The sequence below is a fragment of the Oikopleura dioica genome, chromosome PAR, assembly GCF_907165135.1.
Source record: "Oikopleura dioica chromosome PAR, OKI2018_I68_1.0, whole genome shotgun sequence".
NCBI lineage: Eukaryota > Metazoa > Chordata > Appendicularia > Copelata > Oikopleuridae > Oikopleura > Oikopleura dioica.
The window spans coordinates 15896756-15914453 of NC_137293.1; the positions used below are offsets into that span (position 1 = coordinate 15896756).

Below are 17698 nucleotides of genomic sequence, written 5' to 3' on the forward strand. Positions count from 1 at the left end.
TCCTTAATAAGTCTTCCACAAGTACAGCTTCGTCCTTTACCACATGTGCTTATGGATACGACAGCAACAGTCGAGACACAAAGGAGCTAAATTGCTTCACAGGATCGACGAAAACACATTCGACGTGCAATTCTAGCACCGGCTGGAACGGACTCGTTTACTCACCGCAGCAATTCTGCATTGAAGGAAATCCCAGTTCGAGTGGAGCTTGTTTCCACGACGGAGGAGCGCCAGGTTTGTAGTTATTGTCAATAACTTATTGAGCGCTGGATCCGTTGTAATTAACGACAGTACTTGGCGATTGATATGAAAACACTTATTTGACGCTGGAGCAAGCGAATTTGAATTAATTTGATATAATTAATTCTCTCTTGGATCGCGTTTTCGACAAGTTGAACATATAAAAGAAACGTTTTCCAAAATATAAATGTCTCTTTTGATAAAAAAAAAGCTTTCGCTAGGTGTAAATGGTAATTTGGGCGAAGCCGCATCGCGGCTTCGATTCGAAAAAAGCCGCTACGTGACTTTTATGAAAGTTCTTATAGAAACTTTTTCCAGCTCGCAAAATTCAACTCATCTATTTTAGCGGTTCATAACAACATCATTTACGGAATCTACAGCTTCCCTGATCTTCAATACAAGTAAGTCATAGGCAGGTTTTACATGAACAGGCAATTTCGCACCCCTAATTGCTTATTTTTGCGGCAACAACTCCGCAAGGATTCCTAAGTTCTGCGGTACGTGTTAATAAACGTGCTCATCGTCTTTTAGCGGATCGACTTATCCGCGCTCCGCCAAATGCAATGCAACTGGCAAGCCTGGCGTTTTCACTCAAGAATATGGTTCAAAGAGCGAGAACTTATTTTGCAAGTAAATAGACCAAGGGGAAAGTTTAAACTTTGTCTTGATACTATCCTAAGGTCAGCGGAACTCTCTTTGAACCAAAATAAAGTAAACCAGTATTTGAGCTGGATTAACTCAAACAAGTGAAAAGGAAAATATACAATCTCAGTTTTCTTGCAATAAAAAAATTATTCACAAAGCTTGTTTTAATGTCTTTATTTCCAATAAATTATTGGTAGTCATGAATATACAGATACAATGATAAATTTCAGATTTCTAAATCTTAGGAACACAGTTCGAAAATCCTTCTGTCGTATTCGTCACAACATCGTCGCAACAAAACTGATTCGGACTTGCATTGTTGAAGACAACGGCAGCATTGGTGATTCCGCCGCAGCACATTCGATCAGCGTCGGCGTCCTTGCCGCCTCGAATGCACATGTCGAGTATTTCTTGCGCATCAGCGTTGTAAAGCATATCGTGATGTTCGGGAACGTACAATTTCTAAGAAAGAGTTATTTTTGGCGTCATTTTTTCTCAGAAACTTACCGCTACTTTCGCGTGCTCCTTGCTGAAATGAAGGTCGCATTCGCACAAGGCTCGCTCGCATGTATCTGGCGTGTCTCTGCAAATCTTGTGTTCCTCGCCTCCGATAGTTCTGGTTCCTGGGTTCAGGTACTGGACGAATTCTCCGATGCACCAGTCGCCGTATTTTGCTCGGGCGCACTGTTGGCAGAGTTTGTATTCTCGGCATTTTTTGTCCACTCGATCGACTCCTGGCCCGGTTCCCATGTCCGAAAGCGGTCTATCCCCGTGAATCATGCAGTTGCAGCCGTTGTTTGTGGCAATGAAGGTTCTTTGGATTCTTACCTTCTCTCTGGCAAATTTCGCGTGTTCAAAAAATCATACAGGTCGTATTCTGGCTCTTCTCCTTCGTTCTGCTCGAAAGCTGGATCGTCGGAAAAGTCAGGATTCGGGTCCGGGTTCACATAAGCCTTCAGCGCTTGATGAAAGCCAGTGACTTTGAACACATCGGCAGCGCTAACGCTTTCTCCAAAAAGAACAAAAGCTGAAAAGGTTCTCATTATTAATCCTATTTCGGCGAGCTGTAAATGTAAATTGTGATGGTTGAGCGGTTTTTCGTTCATTTTATGTAAAAAAACTTGCGACGGGTGGCGCTAAAATTTAGAGAGAGCGCTAGATCTTGAACAGAATTCTAGCTATTTGTCTGTTTTGATGACAAATCTCCAAACCGGCGTTCTTTTACGCTATTTTTTCCCGATGATAATAGAAAAATCTAAAGAAAACCTTCGCCAGGATCATCTTACATTACAATAATTACGGTTTAATGGAATTATTATGGCTATTTATTCGATTAGGTGCTCTGTTTATCAAAAAATAGAACGGGCTATGTTTGTAACAATAAACGCTATAATTGGGTTGTATTACAACGATGCGATTCTTGATATTTACCCCCTTTAGAAAACACTCAATAAAAGAAAAAGAGAAATTTATTGAATCACTTGTAAAAAGTCAGGAATAAATCAAAGAGCTAAATCAATAAGGAATAGATGACAACGAACGAAGTTTATCACCACCAATCGAACAGGAAGCCAGCAACAGCAACGGCAGCCGCCCCGACAGCTGCTACAGGAGCACTCACAGTTCCAACGACCATCGTGCCGACCATTACTGCTACCTCTCGCTTCGTTCGTCCAAGTTCAGACTCGTTGAAAATCTCATCAATCATCTCCTGAAGTTCGTTACCGGCAGCCTCGATGTGTGCTCGAAGAATAGAATCGTCGTCAAGGTCAGAGTTAAGCAGCGCTTCCTTCAAATTTTTTCCAATTTCTTTAGCCCGGGCGAAGAGAGCAGCTGATCCGTCGAGTTGTGGCAATGGATCAGAAAGCTGGAATGGAGGGACAGAGTCAGCAGCATTAGGTTGTCGGAGAATCATGTAGAGAAAAGCGGTCGCATCGTTTGATGTGGTCGCATTTGATGAGATCTCCCGAAGGCGGGCGAGTCTCCACTCGCGCTCGTTCGTCCTTGCATTTTCTTCGGGGATCGCAGAGCTGTATGCGGAGACTAACAGAGGAAAAAGGAGCAATTTCATTTTGATTTTTTCGAAAATTAACTGAGAAAGAAAATGGATGACTTGCTTTTATGAAACCAGTTGACCTTGAAAAACCGGGATCGAATTTTCGAAAATATTGGACTTTATCCCAGATCATGAATAAATAAATAATGTGAAGAGCGAGATGATAGCAAACTCGAAAAAAATCGCCTAGTCATGTTTCTGGAATGACGGTTTCGTAGTTTCTAACTTAATCCTTACCGGCCGAATGCACAATGCATGGTGTATTTTTTGATTTTTTAAAATTTCCTCCATATCTTTTTTTACAGAGTTACTCCTATATTAAATCACCCGTTGTTAAAAAAGACTCTCCAGTGCTAACAACATCCTCTGAAACATAGGGTTACACTTTTCAACAAAACCTCAAAAAACGTGATTGAAAATTGGCCTTCGCCGGTAAGGGTTAAGGGATACCCTCTTTATTTGAAATTTATTATCGAGAGGTTTTCTGTGATATATTTTTGAAATCTCTGTGACCTGACAATCACTTTCATGTTTTATGTAAAAAAGAGTACATCACGTGATAAGCCGTGACATAGCTGTTATTATGGCTTATTTAAGGGATCCCCCCCGATTTCGTCAACTTTGACTTCGAACTACTTTTTTTAGGGGTGAGCTTTTTACAAGTATAAGGGCTCATTTTGAAGCCCGTTTCTTAATGAACAAACTCTAGTACAGAAATTAATTTTCATAAGGGCAAACACATTGAAAAGACGGGCTGAAAACATTGATACTCCCGAAAACCCCCATTTTGGGCCATTTTCAAAATCGAACTAGTTTTTTCTGCTCTTAGATAGAGCCTTAAATCAATAACAACTGTCTTTCTTGATCCCTAATCTACAATCTCTAGTAGAGGCATGTGATTCCGTCAAGGATTGTAGAATTTTTCTTAACAAGATGTTTTTAACTGATTTTTGCCATTTTTTTGATTTTCTTTGCTCTCTAGCGCCTTTTAGTGGTTAGATATTTTATTAAATCTATTTTTTTCTAGTTCAGTTTTCTCTAAGCTTTCTAAAGAGCCCTTATTCATCTGATTATGTCGACTTTGAAAAGTCGAAAAAATTGCGAATTTTTTCTAAGTAAAATTTTTCGTTAAAATAAGCCATTTTCAAAGCTGTTTCACGGCTGACCACGTGACGGACTCCCTTTGACATAATATATGAAAATGATCGCCAGACAACGGAGATTCCAAAAATATATTACATAAAAGCTCTCGATGATATTTATCAAATCGGGAGGGGATCCCTTAAATAAAAAAATTTACTTTGAAAAAATTCGTAAACTAAGAAGGAATTGAACTAGAAAGAAATAGATTTAATGAAGAATCTTACCACTGAGAGGCGCAAGAGAGCAGAGAAAGTCATAAAATCAGCTAAAATAAGTTGGAAAAATTATCGGGAAGAAAAATTCTATAATTCTTTATGGAGTCACATGGCTGTTTCAAAGAGACCATGTTTTCTCGTTAGAGATTTTAAGCGCAAGTGATTCTCAATTTTATTTTTGGATCTTCGTTAAATCTGCTTAATTGTAAATTTAAAATTGAGGATCGCTCAATTTTTACTTTTGGTGCTCATGAGATGAGCTTTATCCCAGATCGCTTTCCACTTACTTAGATTCTCAGGGAGTCACTCTCCTAAGAAATTGGGTCAAGCAAATAGAGAATGAGTCTCAAATTCGCTTTTGTAACACGCAAGTGATCCTTGTTTATTTCAAAAAATAGACACAAACAAAGAGTATTTAGACGAGTACTTTTCCATGGATGAAAACGTTTGAGTACGCCCTGTACAGACTCCTAAAAACAGACTCATATTGGGCGTGGTTTTTGTGTCCTTGACCTAGTTTTTTTATTGAACATGGCTCAAAGATGAAATTTTTCTTTTTCTTTTTTGCTTTCAAGGTCGAGAAGCCTAATAAAAGCAAAAGTTTTTCCCGTAAAACTCACTCATTTTTGAGAAAACAGGAACAAAATGAAATTGCTTCTTTTTACTTTTCTTTTCTCTTCTTACGGTTCGATAATCGCGACACACGATGCAAGGATGGCCGACCGAGACTGGAGACTAACCCGTCTTCGGGAGATCTCAACGAATGCAACAACATCAACTGACGTGGGTGCGATTTTCTACATGATGCTTCGACATTCAAGCATCGGTGCTTCTGAAATTCCATTCAAGCTCAATGAGCAGCTGAGGGGATTTGATGGGTCAGCAAATCTCGTCATGCGGGTAAAAGAAATCGGACAAGAGTTGAAAACAACACTGCTGGAATCAGACCTCGAGGACGAGTCTCTCGTTAAAAACCAAATTCGGTTGACATGTTTGATGAAGACGGACTCGCTAGAACTACAAGAGAAACTGTCGATCCAATTCTTATCGCCGGTCCAGCTGTTCCAATTATTGCAACAGTCAATCCTCCAGCTGCAGTCGCTGTTGCCGTTGTTGCTGCTATTCTTTCCATATTTTCTTAGAAGATATCAAATTTGCAGAGATCACATCTTTTCACTGATTAAAATTATTTTAAAATTTGCCCTTCTGATTTTATTTTGATTTTTCCAATAAATAGACACTTTTTTATATTATCTATTCAAGAAATATTGCAAAGAATCTATCGAATTCAATCTTAGCTAAATCCACATGTTTCTATGCATTTGCTTTTGCTGATTTAAGCAGATAGAAGACGCACTCTGAAAGCGCCGAAGCCTAAATGCAATCTGAAGGCCCCTTAACCTGTGAGGAATCAAAACGCCTATCAGTGAATTACCGTGGTTTTCCATCTTAAGAGCGCCAACTTAAGAGCGTTTTTGGCAATTTTACCATATTTTGTCATCTGCAAAAATCCCAGCTTTAGAGCGTTTTAAGGAATTTTTAATGAATAATCAGAATAACTTTTATTTCAACCTGAAAAATCATTTCAAAAATTGTTGTTTACGCTTCTTTTTAGGTGAAATCATAGCCTCTGATTCAAAGATCGTAAATTTTTTATCATATATAGGTAAAAATGACGTCAGATGCATTTTTAGAGTTTTGAAAAAAGCTTGTTTAATGCATTTTTATTCATCATTTTTTTCTCACTCTCATCCTAGTTTGACCGTAAATTTTTCAACTCAAGAGCGTTTTGATCTACCCATGTCATCTGAAAAATGCTCTTTTTCTGATGCTCTGGTCAAAGAAACGGAGTTCTGATGCTGATGGTTTTCTATCTTTTCTTGTAGAATTAACGCTTCTGTTTTGCTGCATAAGTTATTCATAGCACTCCGCAAAGCTGCAATAAAATTTGCAGATCGATAGTGTCAACACCAAAGGCAGCTTTGGACAATGCTCTCTGCAACTTCCGTTCAAATATTGTTCAATTTTTTTAGGAAAGGAGCTTGCTGTTATGCAGCTATAAAATAAAACTGCTTTTTATTAAAAAGAACAATTTATTAAATCATTTGAAAAAATTCAGGAATAAATCAAAGGCTTAAATTAACAGAAATAGGCGACAAAGAAAAAAGTGTTTCACCACCAATCAAAGACGAAGCCAGCCATGATAAAAGCCCCAGCAGCTACCACAGGAGCACTAACTGTAGCAACAACTGTGCCCATAATAGTCACAACGAAATCTCGCTCGCTTCTTACGAGTCCAGAGTCAGCGAACATTTCATCAATAATCTCTTGGAGCTCATTTCCAGCAGCATCAATCTGTTCTTTGACGTTCAAATCGTCCTCAAAGTCAGAGTTAAGCAGTGCTTCTTTCAAATTTTTTCCGATTTCTTTTGCCCTCGTAATAAAAGCAGCCGATCCGTCGAATTCCGCCACTGTATCAGAAAGCTTGAACGGAGGTTCAGAGTTAGCAGCATTAGGTTGTCGGAGAATCATGTAGAGAAAAGCGGTCACATCGTTTGATGTGGTCGCATTTGATGAGATCTCCCGAAGGCGGGCGAGTCTCCACTCTCGCTCGTTCGTCCTTGCATTTTCTTCGGGGATCGCAGAGCTGTATGCGCAGACTAAAAGAGGAAAAAGGAGCAATTTCATTTTGTTTTTTTCGAAAATTAACTGAGAAAAAAAAATGAATGACTTGCTTTTATGAAGCCGGTTGACCTTGAAAAACCGGGATCGAATTTTCGAAAATATTGGACCTATCCCAGATCATGAATAAATAAACAATGCGAAGAGCAAGATGATTGCAAACTCAAAGAAATCGCCTAGTCATGGTTCTGGAATGACGGTTTTGTAGTTTCTTGCTTAAGGGATCCCCTCTCAATTTGAAATTTTTCTTCGAGAGCTTTTTTGTGATATATTTTTATGGAGATACATATCAAGAATCGGATTTTCCGTCAGTGTTTTCTCAAATTTTTAACAATGTGACCCCCCTTATTTTTTCTGCTCAAAATTATTTTCAGGCCATTATCTATTTCCTATCGAAGCCAAAAATTAAGATTTCTTGAGCTTACGAGGTGCTACTATTTTAACTTTTTGTTACTTTCTGCCAAAAATGACTTAAAAAATGAAATTTTTGCGAAAATCGCATATTTTCAATGAACAAGAAATTTTTTTCTAAGAAAGTAACCCTTAATTTTCTGGTTTTTAAATTTTTCGAAAAAAAATTTATTCTTCTACTTGCCGATGAATTCTTTAAACACTTTTCTTGAAGAATTGAATTTTTCCAATAAAATCAGGTTTTCGCGCTTTTTTGTTTTTGCGTAATGCGAATATTGACGACCCCCCTCTTAATGAAGAATCTAACCACTTGGAGACGCAAGAGAGCAGAGAAAGTAATTAAATCAGCTTAAATAAGTTTGGAAAATTATTAGGAAGAAATATTCTATAATTCTTGACGGACATTAAATCTGCTAAATTGTCAATTTAAAATTGAGGATCGCTCAATTTTTACTTTAACTGCTGATAAGGTGAGCTTTTTCCCAGATCGCTTACCACTTTTTTAGATTCTGAGAGAGTCACTCTCCTTAACTTAAGGAGTCCTAAGAAATTGGGTCAAGCAAATAGAGAATGAGTCTCAACTTAGCTTTTGTAACACGCAAGTGATCCTTGTTTATTTCAAAAAATAGACATAAACAATGATTATTTAGACGAGTACTTTTCCATGGATGAAAACGTTTAAGTACGCCCTGTACAGACTCATATCGGGCGTTGTTTTTGTGTCCTTGACCTAGTTTTTGTATTGAACAAGGCTCAAAGATCGAGAAGCCCAATATAAGCAAAAGTTTTTCCCGTAAAACTCACTCAATTTTGAGAAAACAGGAACAAAATGAAATTGCTTCTTTTTACTTTTCTTTTCTCTTCTTACGGTTCGACCATCGCGACACACGATGCAAGGATGGCCGACCAAGACTGGAGACTAACCCGTCTTCGGGAGATCTCAACGAATGCAACAACATCAACTGACGTGGGTGCGATTTTCTACATGATGCTTCGACATTCAAGCATCGGTGCTACTGAAATTCCATTCAAGCTCAATGAGCAGCTGAGGGAATTTGATGGGTCAGCAAATCTCGTCATGCGGGTGAAAGAAATCGGACAAGAGTTGAAAACAACACTGCTGGAATCAGACCTCGAGGACGAGTCCTTCGTTAAAAACCAAATTGATCTTGCCCTGGACGAGCTTCAGCAGATGATCGATGGCATATTTGATGATGGCGGACTCGCTAGAATTACAAGAACTGTCGATTATGATATTACTATCGTCGGTCCAGCTATTCCAATTCTTGCAACAGTCAGTGCTCCAGTTGCAGCCGCTGTCGCCGTAGCCGTTGGTATCTTTGCCATATTTTCTTAGAAGATATCAGATTTGCAGAGCTCACATCTTTTCACTGATTAAAATTATTTTAAAATTTGCCCTTCTGATTTTATTTTGATTTTTCCAATAAATAGATACTTATTTTATCTGTTCAAGCTATAAAGCAAAGAATCCTCCGAATTCAATCTAAGCAATAGGCACATGTTTCTATGCATTTGCTCTCGCTGATTTGGGCAGATAAAAGACGCACTCTGAAAGCGCTGATTCTTTATTGCAATCTGAAGGTCCCTTGACCTTTGAGGAATCAATTCGCCTATCAGTGAATAGTGTGGTTTCAAACCTGACAGGCAATCGCGGATTTCGAAAATAATTCTCACGCGCAAGCGAGTTTTGAGTGTGTTTTTCCAACTCTGCTTCGTGCATTTATTTGTGTTTAATGATAGTTGTAAAGTAGGAACCGAAAAAAAATTGTTTGTCCCTAAAAGTCGTTTATTTTGTCCCTATCTTTTTTCCCGTGTCTTCAGACTCCTTAAAAACCTTAAAAATAGTGGTCGTCTTCAAAATTATAGTCGATTTTCATGAAAAATGCTGTTTTATACCTTAAAATGATTCTCAGCTCGTGTGGTTTCAGAAAAGCCCAAGAGCGTCTTGTATAAGAAACCCTATCAAAATTATTTTTGAATGGCTTATTATTATCTTAATTACTGTATATGCTCTTTTGGGGTACTACTGTATCAATGTAATTTCAAATGACCATAAAATTTTTCCCACTTTTCCCCAGGAGCTTTTATAGCTTATGAATTATTTGTTATAATGATCCTTAAGACATGAGCATTCCGGCACACTATAGAACTTTTTTTACAACAGACATGTCTATATGCGAAATCGGATTTTAATATTTTTTGATGAAGCTCGAAAAGTCTCTAGAATGTAGATTGATGTTTTGAGAAAAATGGAAAATTGATTAGTTCTAAAAAATCAAGTTTCAACCAAAATGTTCGTTTTGAGAAGCGCGCTACGAAGAGGCGCTGCTACAGTTCGTTTTTATCGCACAAAGCCTAAAATGCTCAGGTGCTCCTTGCTATACTCACTTCAAATTTATTGGAAAATTCAATTTTAGCGAGCTGGCCAAATCCCACGGAACCGACAAATTCGCCGTCTACGTCTCCACCTTCATGCTCTCCTACATCGGAATCATGCTCACAGAAGACATGTCTGCCGACGACATCGCCGAAAGTCTCCACAGCTTCAAGCTCGCCCTGCGAAAGACCAACTTCGCCGACGAGGTCAGAGAAATCACGAAGCATTCGACAAGCTATCTGGCAGATGAGCATCCGCGAAAGACCTTTTTGGCCGCGACGCTGGGCATTTATGTTTTGATGACGAAAATAAATTCCATTTCTTTGTAACGACAAAAATTTTGAAAATAAAAAAATGACTTTCATTATTTCGAAAGTATTTTTGAATCAAAGGCGATTGATTATTTTTATCTTTTTTTTTTTGTTTTATAATTTTATTTCACCGATTTTATTTACAGAGCCAATAACTAGAACAATCTATTATTGGAGAAAGAACTATTTGCAGGCAGCGTAAAGCAGTTGTCGTCATTTTTTTCAAAGAGACTTTCTTGCAGTCTCTTTTTCGTTCAGTTCTTTTTACTTTGGCACGCAGCTATTGAATCCGTCCGGCGACTCAGTCACTTGCCCGTCGCAGCAGAACTGGTTGGGGCTGGCGTTGTTGAAGACTCGTGCGGCGTTGTTCACACCGCCACAGCACATTCGATCGGCAGTTGCGCTCTTTGCTCCTCGAACGCACATATCTTGGATTTCCTGATGGTCTGCGTTGTACAACATGTTATGATGTGCAGGCTCAAAAGCAACAACCTTAAAAAATAATCTCAGTGTTGCGAAAATAGCTGTAAATTTGGCCTAAATAAGATATAAGAGGCTTAATTATAAGCCCGTTAGGGAGTTCCAATTTTAAACCCGCCCGCCCGCTATGTTTTCGCCCCAAACATACCGACATCTTGGCGTGATCCTTGGCAAATTGCAGGTCGCACTCGCAAAGGGCCCGCTCGCACGTGTTTGGAGTATCTCTGCAGACCTTGTGAGTTTCTTCTACTCCATCGACGACCAAAACCTTGGTTCGTGGTCTTCTATAAGCAATAAACTCGCCAATGCACATTTCACCGTGCTGAGCGCGGGCGCATTGCTGGCAGAGCTTGTACTCACGGCACTTTTTATCGAGTCTGTCGACTCCCGGTCCTGTGCCCATGTCCGACAGTGGTCGGTCGCCGTGAATCATGCAGTTGCAGCCGTAGTTCCAGTACTTGTCCGCGTCGAATTCGGGCTCGATCGAGTAGAATGTCATCAGTTCCATCAATTGAGAGTACCTTAAACACCTGTTAGAGAGCTTCTTCATTCCTTTCTCTGACCTTCTTGTTTGCATTCGACCCTGAAGGAAGTCAAAAACATTGTAATCTTCTTTGTCTGATTCGAGATCTTCGAAACTCGGATCGAAGGCTGGATCATCGGAGTAGTCCGCATTCGGGTCGGGATTCGGGTAGGGCTTTAGCAATCGGTGAAAACCGGTCACGTGGCCGTCGAAATCGGAGTTGACGATGGCCGCGTGATTGTTTCCGAAAAAAACAAAAACTGGGAACAATTTCATCCTCTTTTTTAGTTTTTTAAAATATGTAAACGTGAAGTGAGATTCTCTTGATATTCCGTAACTAAATTCTAACGGGTACCGCTAGAAAATTGGTGGCGCACGAAAGTCAGCTAGCGCGCGAGCACACTACTGATCGCCGCCAATTTACTCGTGTAAGGCGAGAATCGTGTTTTGAGCATAAATTCTCCACCGTGCCAAACACTGCTTCGCGCTCTTAGAACCGTTGTTTGCAATTTTTTCCGGGATAATCTTGTGGTCAATTCAACAAGCGAAACCCTAAATGCTTGCATGGTTTCACGAAATTAGGCAGGAATAACCCCTTAGTACGAAAACTCATTTATTGAAATCAGAATTTCAGAAAATTTCGTAAGCAAATTGAGACACTCAGTAGTTGAATGCATGGCTCAACCATTCGTCGGATATGAAGACTTTCAGTTCTCCTGTGAAAACCTCGTCGAATTCATATTCTTTCGAATAAATCGTTTTTTCATTAAATTTGATGTCATGGACCATGGTCGAGCTTGCCAGTTGCGTTGTTCATTATTTGTGTGACCTGTTTTTGATGGTTTTCTTTATTTCACTCTCAATTGTTAGTGTGATCAATGATTTTGAATTTCGGAAGGTGTGTTCGAGGTCCGCACTTGAAGCATTGTTGTTTCATAATTTGGATTATAAACGGCGAAGAATCCATCGCCAAAATTATTCTGAGTGCCGGTGTGAATCTTTTACAGGTTTTTGACGAATTACGTGAACAAAAGTCTTTATTCAAAACCCTTTCGTGAACCATGTTATACTGACCATAGGCAGCATTTGTAGGAAAATCCACGCCAATGTTTATTTTAAACTGCTGCGAAGCTGTGATAGTTCCATATTGTTTTCCTTTGGCTGGCGCTACTGGTTCGTTTCCAACGATTATTCGACAATTTTTGGGAACAGAACATTCAAAAGGACACGGGTTTGTTGGTTCCTGCGTTGTGCTTGTTAAAGGCACTGATGTAGCTTCCATCGTTTGGGACTCTTTAGAGATTTCTGTGGTTGATTCGATCAGGGAAGCAGTTTTGTTTGTTTGTTGCTTCATCGATGAGTGCTTGTGTCGTTTCCACCTGGTGACCTTCAGTTGTCAAAATTTTCTGAGAAGTCTTCTCTGTTTTCGATTCAATGGAATTTGAAGTAGTGAAAATCGGAGCATTTTTTGTTGTTTCGTCGATGTTTGCTGGTGTTGTCTTCGCAATTTCTTCTGTTGTTGAGTTTTTCTCATCTGGTTCTGATGAAAAAGGAGCAATTTTCAAATATACTGGCGTCAGTATCACTGAAATAAATAACGCTAGTTGAAGAACTGCCAACAAAAATGCAAAAAATCTCATAAAAATATTACTTTTATTTTCTAATGAAGGGCTCAAATAGCCAAAACACCCATAAATTAGTTGTTCCTGTCTAATTGTAAATATGATACGCTATTGGTTTACGACAACTTACAGCTGACAGATTCTGATATCAACTGAACGTCAAATAGACCCCAGTTTCATCCGAAGCGCCCTCCAAACTCCCTGATAGAAACATCAATAATTTGGGTAGATACTGTAACTCCTTGAAAATAACAACCCCTTCACTAGATGCCTTTACAGTTATTGAATAAATAATGCGTTTCATGTCTCATATGCTCTCGATCTAATCATTTCTTCGCAACGCACACGCGAGCCCAGGGAGTATCAGAAACCACAAAGGAGTATAATTCGTACCTGCGGTCACCCGAAGACAGAATAAACGTGGACCTTTAAAAAAAGTGCGAATTGAGTGATCAATTATACATTTGAGAATAATATCATCCCGAAACGAAATAAAGAAGTGGAATCGACTCAACTCTATTATAGAGAATGCTCAGAGAAAAATGTGCTGACTTTGGGAAGGGTCTTTTCTGTCTATTCTTAATTTCAAATTGTAAACATGTGACATGTAGCAACATTGACCGAGCAATTATAACAAGTCTATTTTTGTTGTTAATACGATCGTTTTTTTAATCCAATAATTATTTAAACATTAATCGATTAAAAAAGATCATATTAAAATGAGCGAAAATAGTCTTGTTATAATTGCTTGGTCAATGTTGTTACATGTCACTTTTTTGTTCAATTATTAATCATGAAACGTTTATAAACATAGGACCTCATCATAAAGCGCTATCTTTTATTATAATCGCGTTCATCTGCTCGTTATTGATGATTATGATCCTGTGTGGACATAAATACGAAAACATTGACGAGAAGGTGAGAAAGGAAGAATATGGAAAATACGACAGCTCAAGCTATCGATCTTGAATTTTTCTGATTTTGACTATGAAACGTGTTAGAAATGCTATAAATAAAGTCATTAGGAAAAAAATATATCAACCGTATGTAAGATACGGTATGTTTCCAATACAAACGTGCTCCCACAAGTCATAAAAAGGAAAAAAACTAAGCAGAATTTTTGGCTTTTATTTAATTATTTCTAAGGAGTACAACAGTTTCAGGAAGAAAAATTTTCACGTGATATTTTCTAAAAATCAATTCGAGCAGGAACCTTTTCTGGATGAAGATATTTGTACGGAACTCTCCACGATTTGTTTCTGAACACATTAAAATATTCAGAAGACTTATAAAACTAGTACCTCTCGTCAATTTTTACTCCGATTTCTTGAATTTCCTTTGTGAATTGCTCTTGAATTTGCTGAGCGTTTTCTTCTTTGAGCAGTTTCATTGGAAATTCACCGAGATAGACCTTGAAAGTTTCAAGTTAAAAAAGACTAACCCTAACCCTAACCCTAACACTGTACATAGTTATCTAGAGTTACCTCAGTAGGTGGCGGTGTACTTAATGAGATAGTGACGCCCATCTGAAGGACCATTCCGTCTTGATCGGGAAGTGTATTCATGATGTCCTCCATAGTTGCTGATTTATCGGCTGGTGCAGGCTGTCGGAGCAAAAAGGGATGATGGGCTGTGTTTCCATAGATGTCGAACATTGGATAGCCGTCTGCGGCATGCTGCACGCTGGAGGAGAAAATGATTCCAGTTAGAAGATGAATCAGGTTATCCTTGAAGTGTTTTAGTTAGTGAGAAAGGGAGCTCTTGTCCGTACTCTTGTGTCAATCTCGTTGAGTTTGACATCATCCGCATTTGAAAAGCCATAGTTCTGAAAAAAAAATGTGAAAAAAACGATGTCGATTTTTATCCTCGCCAACATTTGCTTCTTTGATCCAGTTTTGTAGCTCGCTGTCTTGGGCCAAATCATCGTCGCTTTTGTAATACAGCTCTATTATGCCACGGACATATTTTTTAATCGCAGCCCAGTAGAGAAGCGAATCGTCACGGTAGCCGAATTCTTTTATCTAAAAATCATCTCTTATTTACTTGATTCGTGAGTTTGATACTGGGCTCGGAAACTTTTGTAGAAAATCTGAGTCAGGGTCTGAAAGAGCTTAGCTGAAAAGCCGCGCAGCGGCTTTTAAAAAACCAAGCCGCTAAGCGGCTTCGCGATTATTACCATTACAATCTAGGAAAAATTCCGCGCGGCTTTTTATTTAAGCTCTTTCAGACCCTGACTCAGGTTTTCTACACAGCTTGCCGAGCCCAGGTTTGGTTACTCCGACCTTGTCGTCGAGAAGACCTCGCTTTTCGAGATTCTTCGGAACATCGAAATCGTCGATTGTCCATTTTTTAAGCCCTCTTTGCATTAGTTGAACATGGCCTCCACCACCTTGAAAGAATTTGTCAAATATTTGGAAGAAAGCGTCCTGTTTTACCAAGTGAAAAGCCCATATCGCTCAAGGCACCAGAAGCGAGTAAACCGTTCCTTCCGTAGACATTGCTGTTGACGACATGCTAGGTAAAAGTTGACTATTGGCTTTTATCGGAAAAAAATACCAGCAAATGAGGAAACATCAAGCAAAAAAGAGGATGATTTCGCGAAACACAACGTCGGAGAGCAATGGCAAATGGTTCCGCTGTAAAATGGCAGCCGAGTAGATGCATGTTCAGTTGCTGGAACTGTCCATTGGCACTATTGAAGAATATTTTCGCCAACATCCAGGCATTTGGCGGATCCTTTGGTGTAAAGACAGGGTTGTCTTCCGCCTTGTTTGAGAATAGCTGAATGGCGAGGGGCTCAAGATACCCTTCACTGTTGCAGTAAAGAACAAGCAGGGGCGACGACGTGTATCTTCCCTGCATGCACGGAATGCCTTCGAGAATCGAGTTGTCGACCATGTAAATACGTCCATCAGCTACAGCACTTTCAAAAGTGACACCCTCTGGCAAGCATTTCTCCAAATCCGCAGTGGGGATGTTGTAGTAGTCTGGAAGACTTTCAAAGACTTTCTCCACCCCTCTCGGGCTAAATTTTTACTTGAGACTAGTTCAAATAATAATGATTTTTTTACCTGCATCCGTTAATTTGCTGACGGGCAAATTCAGCGTCAGTTCTTAAATACGATTAAAAATTTTTAAATAATAAAGATAAAATCGTACTGCCATTCATTCCAGCAAGTTGAGCAATCCAACGCTCGCTCTTTCATCCAAGGCATAAGCAAGAGCTTGTTCACATCGTCCAATGAGTCGAAGTTTCGAAAAACCCCGGTGAATTTAGTCAGAAGAATACTGGAAGTAATGGCGCCCTTCCAGCTTCTGAAAAAGTCGTCGCGCTCAGCTGACCACTGGGTGTTCCTGTCAAGATCCTCGAATTTATCTGCTGTTAAATGACCAGTCAGCGAGTATTCGATGTTTTCTATTTTTTCCCATTCATTGATTCGTTGCTGTTCTGCGAGATAGTCTTCGCGAAAGTTTTGCTTGACAAAAGTACTTTCATTTTGGGGCAGAAAAGGTGTGCTCTCGGCTCTCGTCGATCCGTTTTTAACCCACTCGTAGAAGGGGAAGCAAAATTCGTCCGACTTTTATGGGTTCATCTGGCTTGGGCCCCTTATGAGGGAGCCTTACCTCGTTGCTGAGCGGTAGGCGTAAAAATTCGTTCTACGCCAATATGTATGCCGTATTTCGAGCCTCAGGGCGTGTCGGAGCAGCGAAACTGCTACGCGCTCAGCAACGGGTTAAAATCTAATTTCGGCGGTTCAAGGAACCAGTCCTTTGCGATAACGGTAACAAAGTCGACATACCAGTCGGGAGAAATACCTTTATCATCAATCACTAAACCTCAAATAGAACAAATTTCAAAAACAAGATCTTTTACAAATTTTGCAAAGAAGTGGCTTCCCAATATCCTCCATTTCGACATCGAACTCGTCTAACTCGCCCTTTTGAAAGTCATTTCTAAGAGACTTATCGATTGTTGTTGGAGTTGTTTGGCCCGTCTCTCCGATGAGCTGAATTTTTATATCCGCATCTGTGCCGGCTTTCTTCGTGTTTCCAGTTTTCACGACGATTTTGTAAGGTATTCGTCCAGTGAGAGAAGCCTTTCGCTGCGAAGGTCCCGCGTCGTCGACAACACATAATCTTTGGCAGCAGTCTAGTAGTCCATCAGTCGAGTCCATCTCTCTCTCTCTCGATTATGTGGCTGCTCATTATTGCCTCGTATTTATGGCAATCAGCTTCCGTTTTATTATGTTTACGAAAACAAGTGCGGTCCCAAGCGTAAAAAATATGTCTAAAAATTATATCTGCGCCGGCAGAAAATTTCAGAAGACTCGAAATCTGAGGAATAAGTTGAACCTCGAAGTTAGGGTTAGGTTAGGGTTAGGGTTAAATTTTGTTTCGAGGTTGAAGGCAGGAAATATAAAGACGTTCAAAAACCCAAGGGAAGAATTCGACGATTGGAGACTGACAAATGCCTACGTGATTATGCGAGGAATCCTCGATGTTTTGCAGCATATCGACAATACCTTCGAAAAAAATGTTCGAAAAGTTGAAATTGTGAGCTTTTGGGATAAAGACTCTTACGATCACTCCCTGTTTGATCTATCGAGAGATACTATCAAAAAGTACGAGGCTGAGTGGGGCGCAAAAGTGACCTACGTCAAGCCAGAAGACTGGAACTCTGAAGAATATGCGGAGTTTTACCTCGAAGTTGAAAATGCTGTGTATAGAAAAATCGACGCTGAAAACCATGTCAATTAATTGACGATCATTATCGACTTAGAAAGTGTACTAGAAAAACTCTAATAAAACAACGTTTCATGTTCAAAGTTCTGAAAGCAAACATCAATTTTCTTATCAATGGAACCAAAGGTGATCTCAGCAAGAAACGGTCCTTTCTCCTTAGTTGACGAGTTTTTAGCAACAACAATTCTGCGTTGTTCCTAACGGAGGCAATACAAAGTGAGTTGAAGTG

The 17698-nt window shown here is 39.5% G+C and overlaps 4 protein-coding genes and 1 long non-coding RNA gene across 5 annotated transcripts in view; 2 read left to right on the forward strand and 3 right to left on the reverse strand.

Moving 5' to 3' along the window:
* Positions 1-17698, reverse strand: part of LOC145703382 (peroxiredoxin-6-like) — a 40170-nt gene that overhangs the window by 8978 nt on the left and 13494 nt on the right. The window lies entirely within an intron of this gene.
* Positions 17-841, forward strand: LOC145704872 (uncharacterized). The gene is made up of 3 exons (XR_014134511.1): positions 17-234; positions 587-641; positions 772-841. It is a non-coding gene; the product is annotated as an uncharacterized LOC145704872 (long non-coding RNA).
* Positions 9691-10122, forward strand: LOC145703393 (uncharacterized). Its single transcript, XM_081780751.1, has 2 exons — positions 9691-9781; positions 9831-10122. Exons 1-2 carry the CDS (start codon positions 9705-9707, stop codon positions 10117-10119), a joined length of 366 nt encoding a protein of 121 aa, XP_081636877.1. The 5' UTR covers positions 9691-9704; the 3' UTR covers positions 10120-10122.
* LOC145703400 (uncharacterized) lies at positions 10222-11413 on the reverse strand. Its single transcript, XM_081780758.1, has 3 exons — positions 11145-11413; positions 10730-11102; positions 10222-10593 (listed from the first exon to the last, which is right to left on the reverse strand). Exons 1-3 carry the CDS (start codon positions 11378-11380, stop codon positions 10366-10368), a joined length of 837 nt encoding a protein of 278 aa, XP_081636884.1. The 5' UTR covers positions 11381-11413; the 3' UTR covers positions 10222-10365.
* Positions 13835-16901, reverse strand: LOC145705489 (allene oxide synthase-lipoxygenase protein-like). The gene is made up of 13 exons (XM_081782972.1): positions 16601-16901; positions 16446-16557; positions 16351-16357; positions 15886-16304; positions 15798-15839; positions 15283-15751; positions 15162-15240; positions 15009-15115; positions 14601-14747; positions 14498-14551; positions 14211-14453; positions 14028-14137; positions 13835-13985 (listed from the first exon to the last, which is right to left on the reverse strand). The coding sequence occupies exons 1-13, from the start codon at positions 16899-16901 to the stop codon at positions 13916-13918; spliced, it is 2160 nt and encodes a 719-aa protein (XP_081639098.1). The 3' UTR covers positions 13835-13915.

What these genes read in the sequence shown, in the direction of transcription:
- LOC145703400 (XM_081780758.1), bottom strand. Translation starts at nt 11,380, where the DNA reads ATGAAATTGTTCCCAGTTTTTGTTTTTTTCGGAAACAATCACGCGGCC. An exon ending in GGTCGAATGCAAACAAGAAG is followed by an intron (nt 11,103 to 11,144) that starts GTCAGAGAAAGG and finishes CAGGTGTTTAAG; the next exon opens with GTACTCTCAATTGATGGAAC. An exon ending in AGGATCACGCCAAGATGTCG is followed by an intron (nt 10,594 to 10,729) that starts GTATGTTTGGGG and finishes TTATTTTTTAAG; the next exon opens with GTTGTTGCTTTTGAGCCTGC.
- LOC145703393 (XM_081780751.1), top strand. Translation starts at nt 9,705, where the DNA reads ATGTTCGTTTTGAGAAGCGCGCTACGAAGAGGCGCTGCTACAGTTCGT. An exon ending in ACAAAGCCTAAAATGCTCAG is followed by an intron (nt 9,782 to 9,830) that starts GTGCTCCTTGCT and finishes ATTCAATTTTAG; the next exon opens with CGAGCTGGCCAAATCCCACG.
- LOC145705489 (XM_081782972.1), bottom strand. Translation starts at nt 16,901, where the DNA reads ATGGACTCGACTGATGGACTACTAGACTGCTGCCAAAGATTATGTGTT. An exon ending in ACTGGATCAAAGAAGCAAAT is followed by an intron (nt 14,552 to 14,600) that starts GTTGGCGAGGAT and finishes TTTTTTTTTCAG; the next exon opens with AACTATGGCTTTTCAAATGC. An exon ending in TCAACGAGATTGACACAAGA is followed by an intron (nt 14,454 to 14,497) that starts GTACGGACAAGA and finishes AAACACTTCAAG; the next exon opens with GATAACCTGATTCATCTTCT.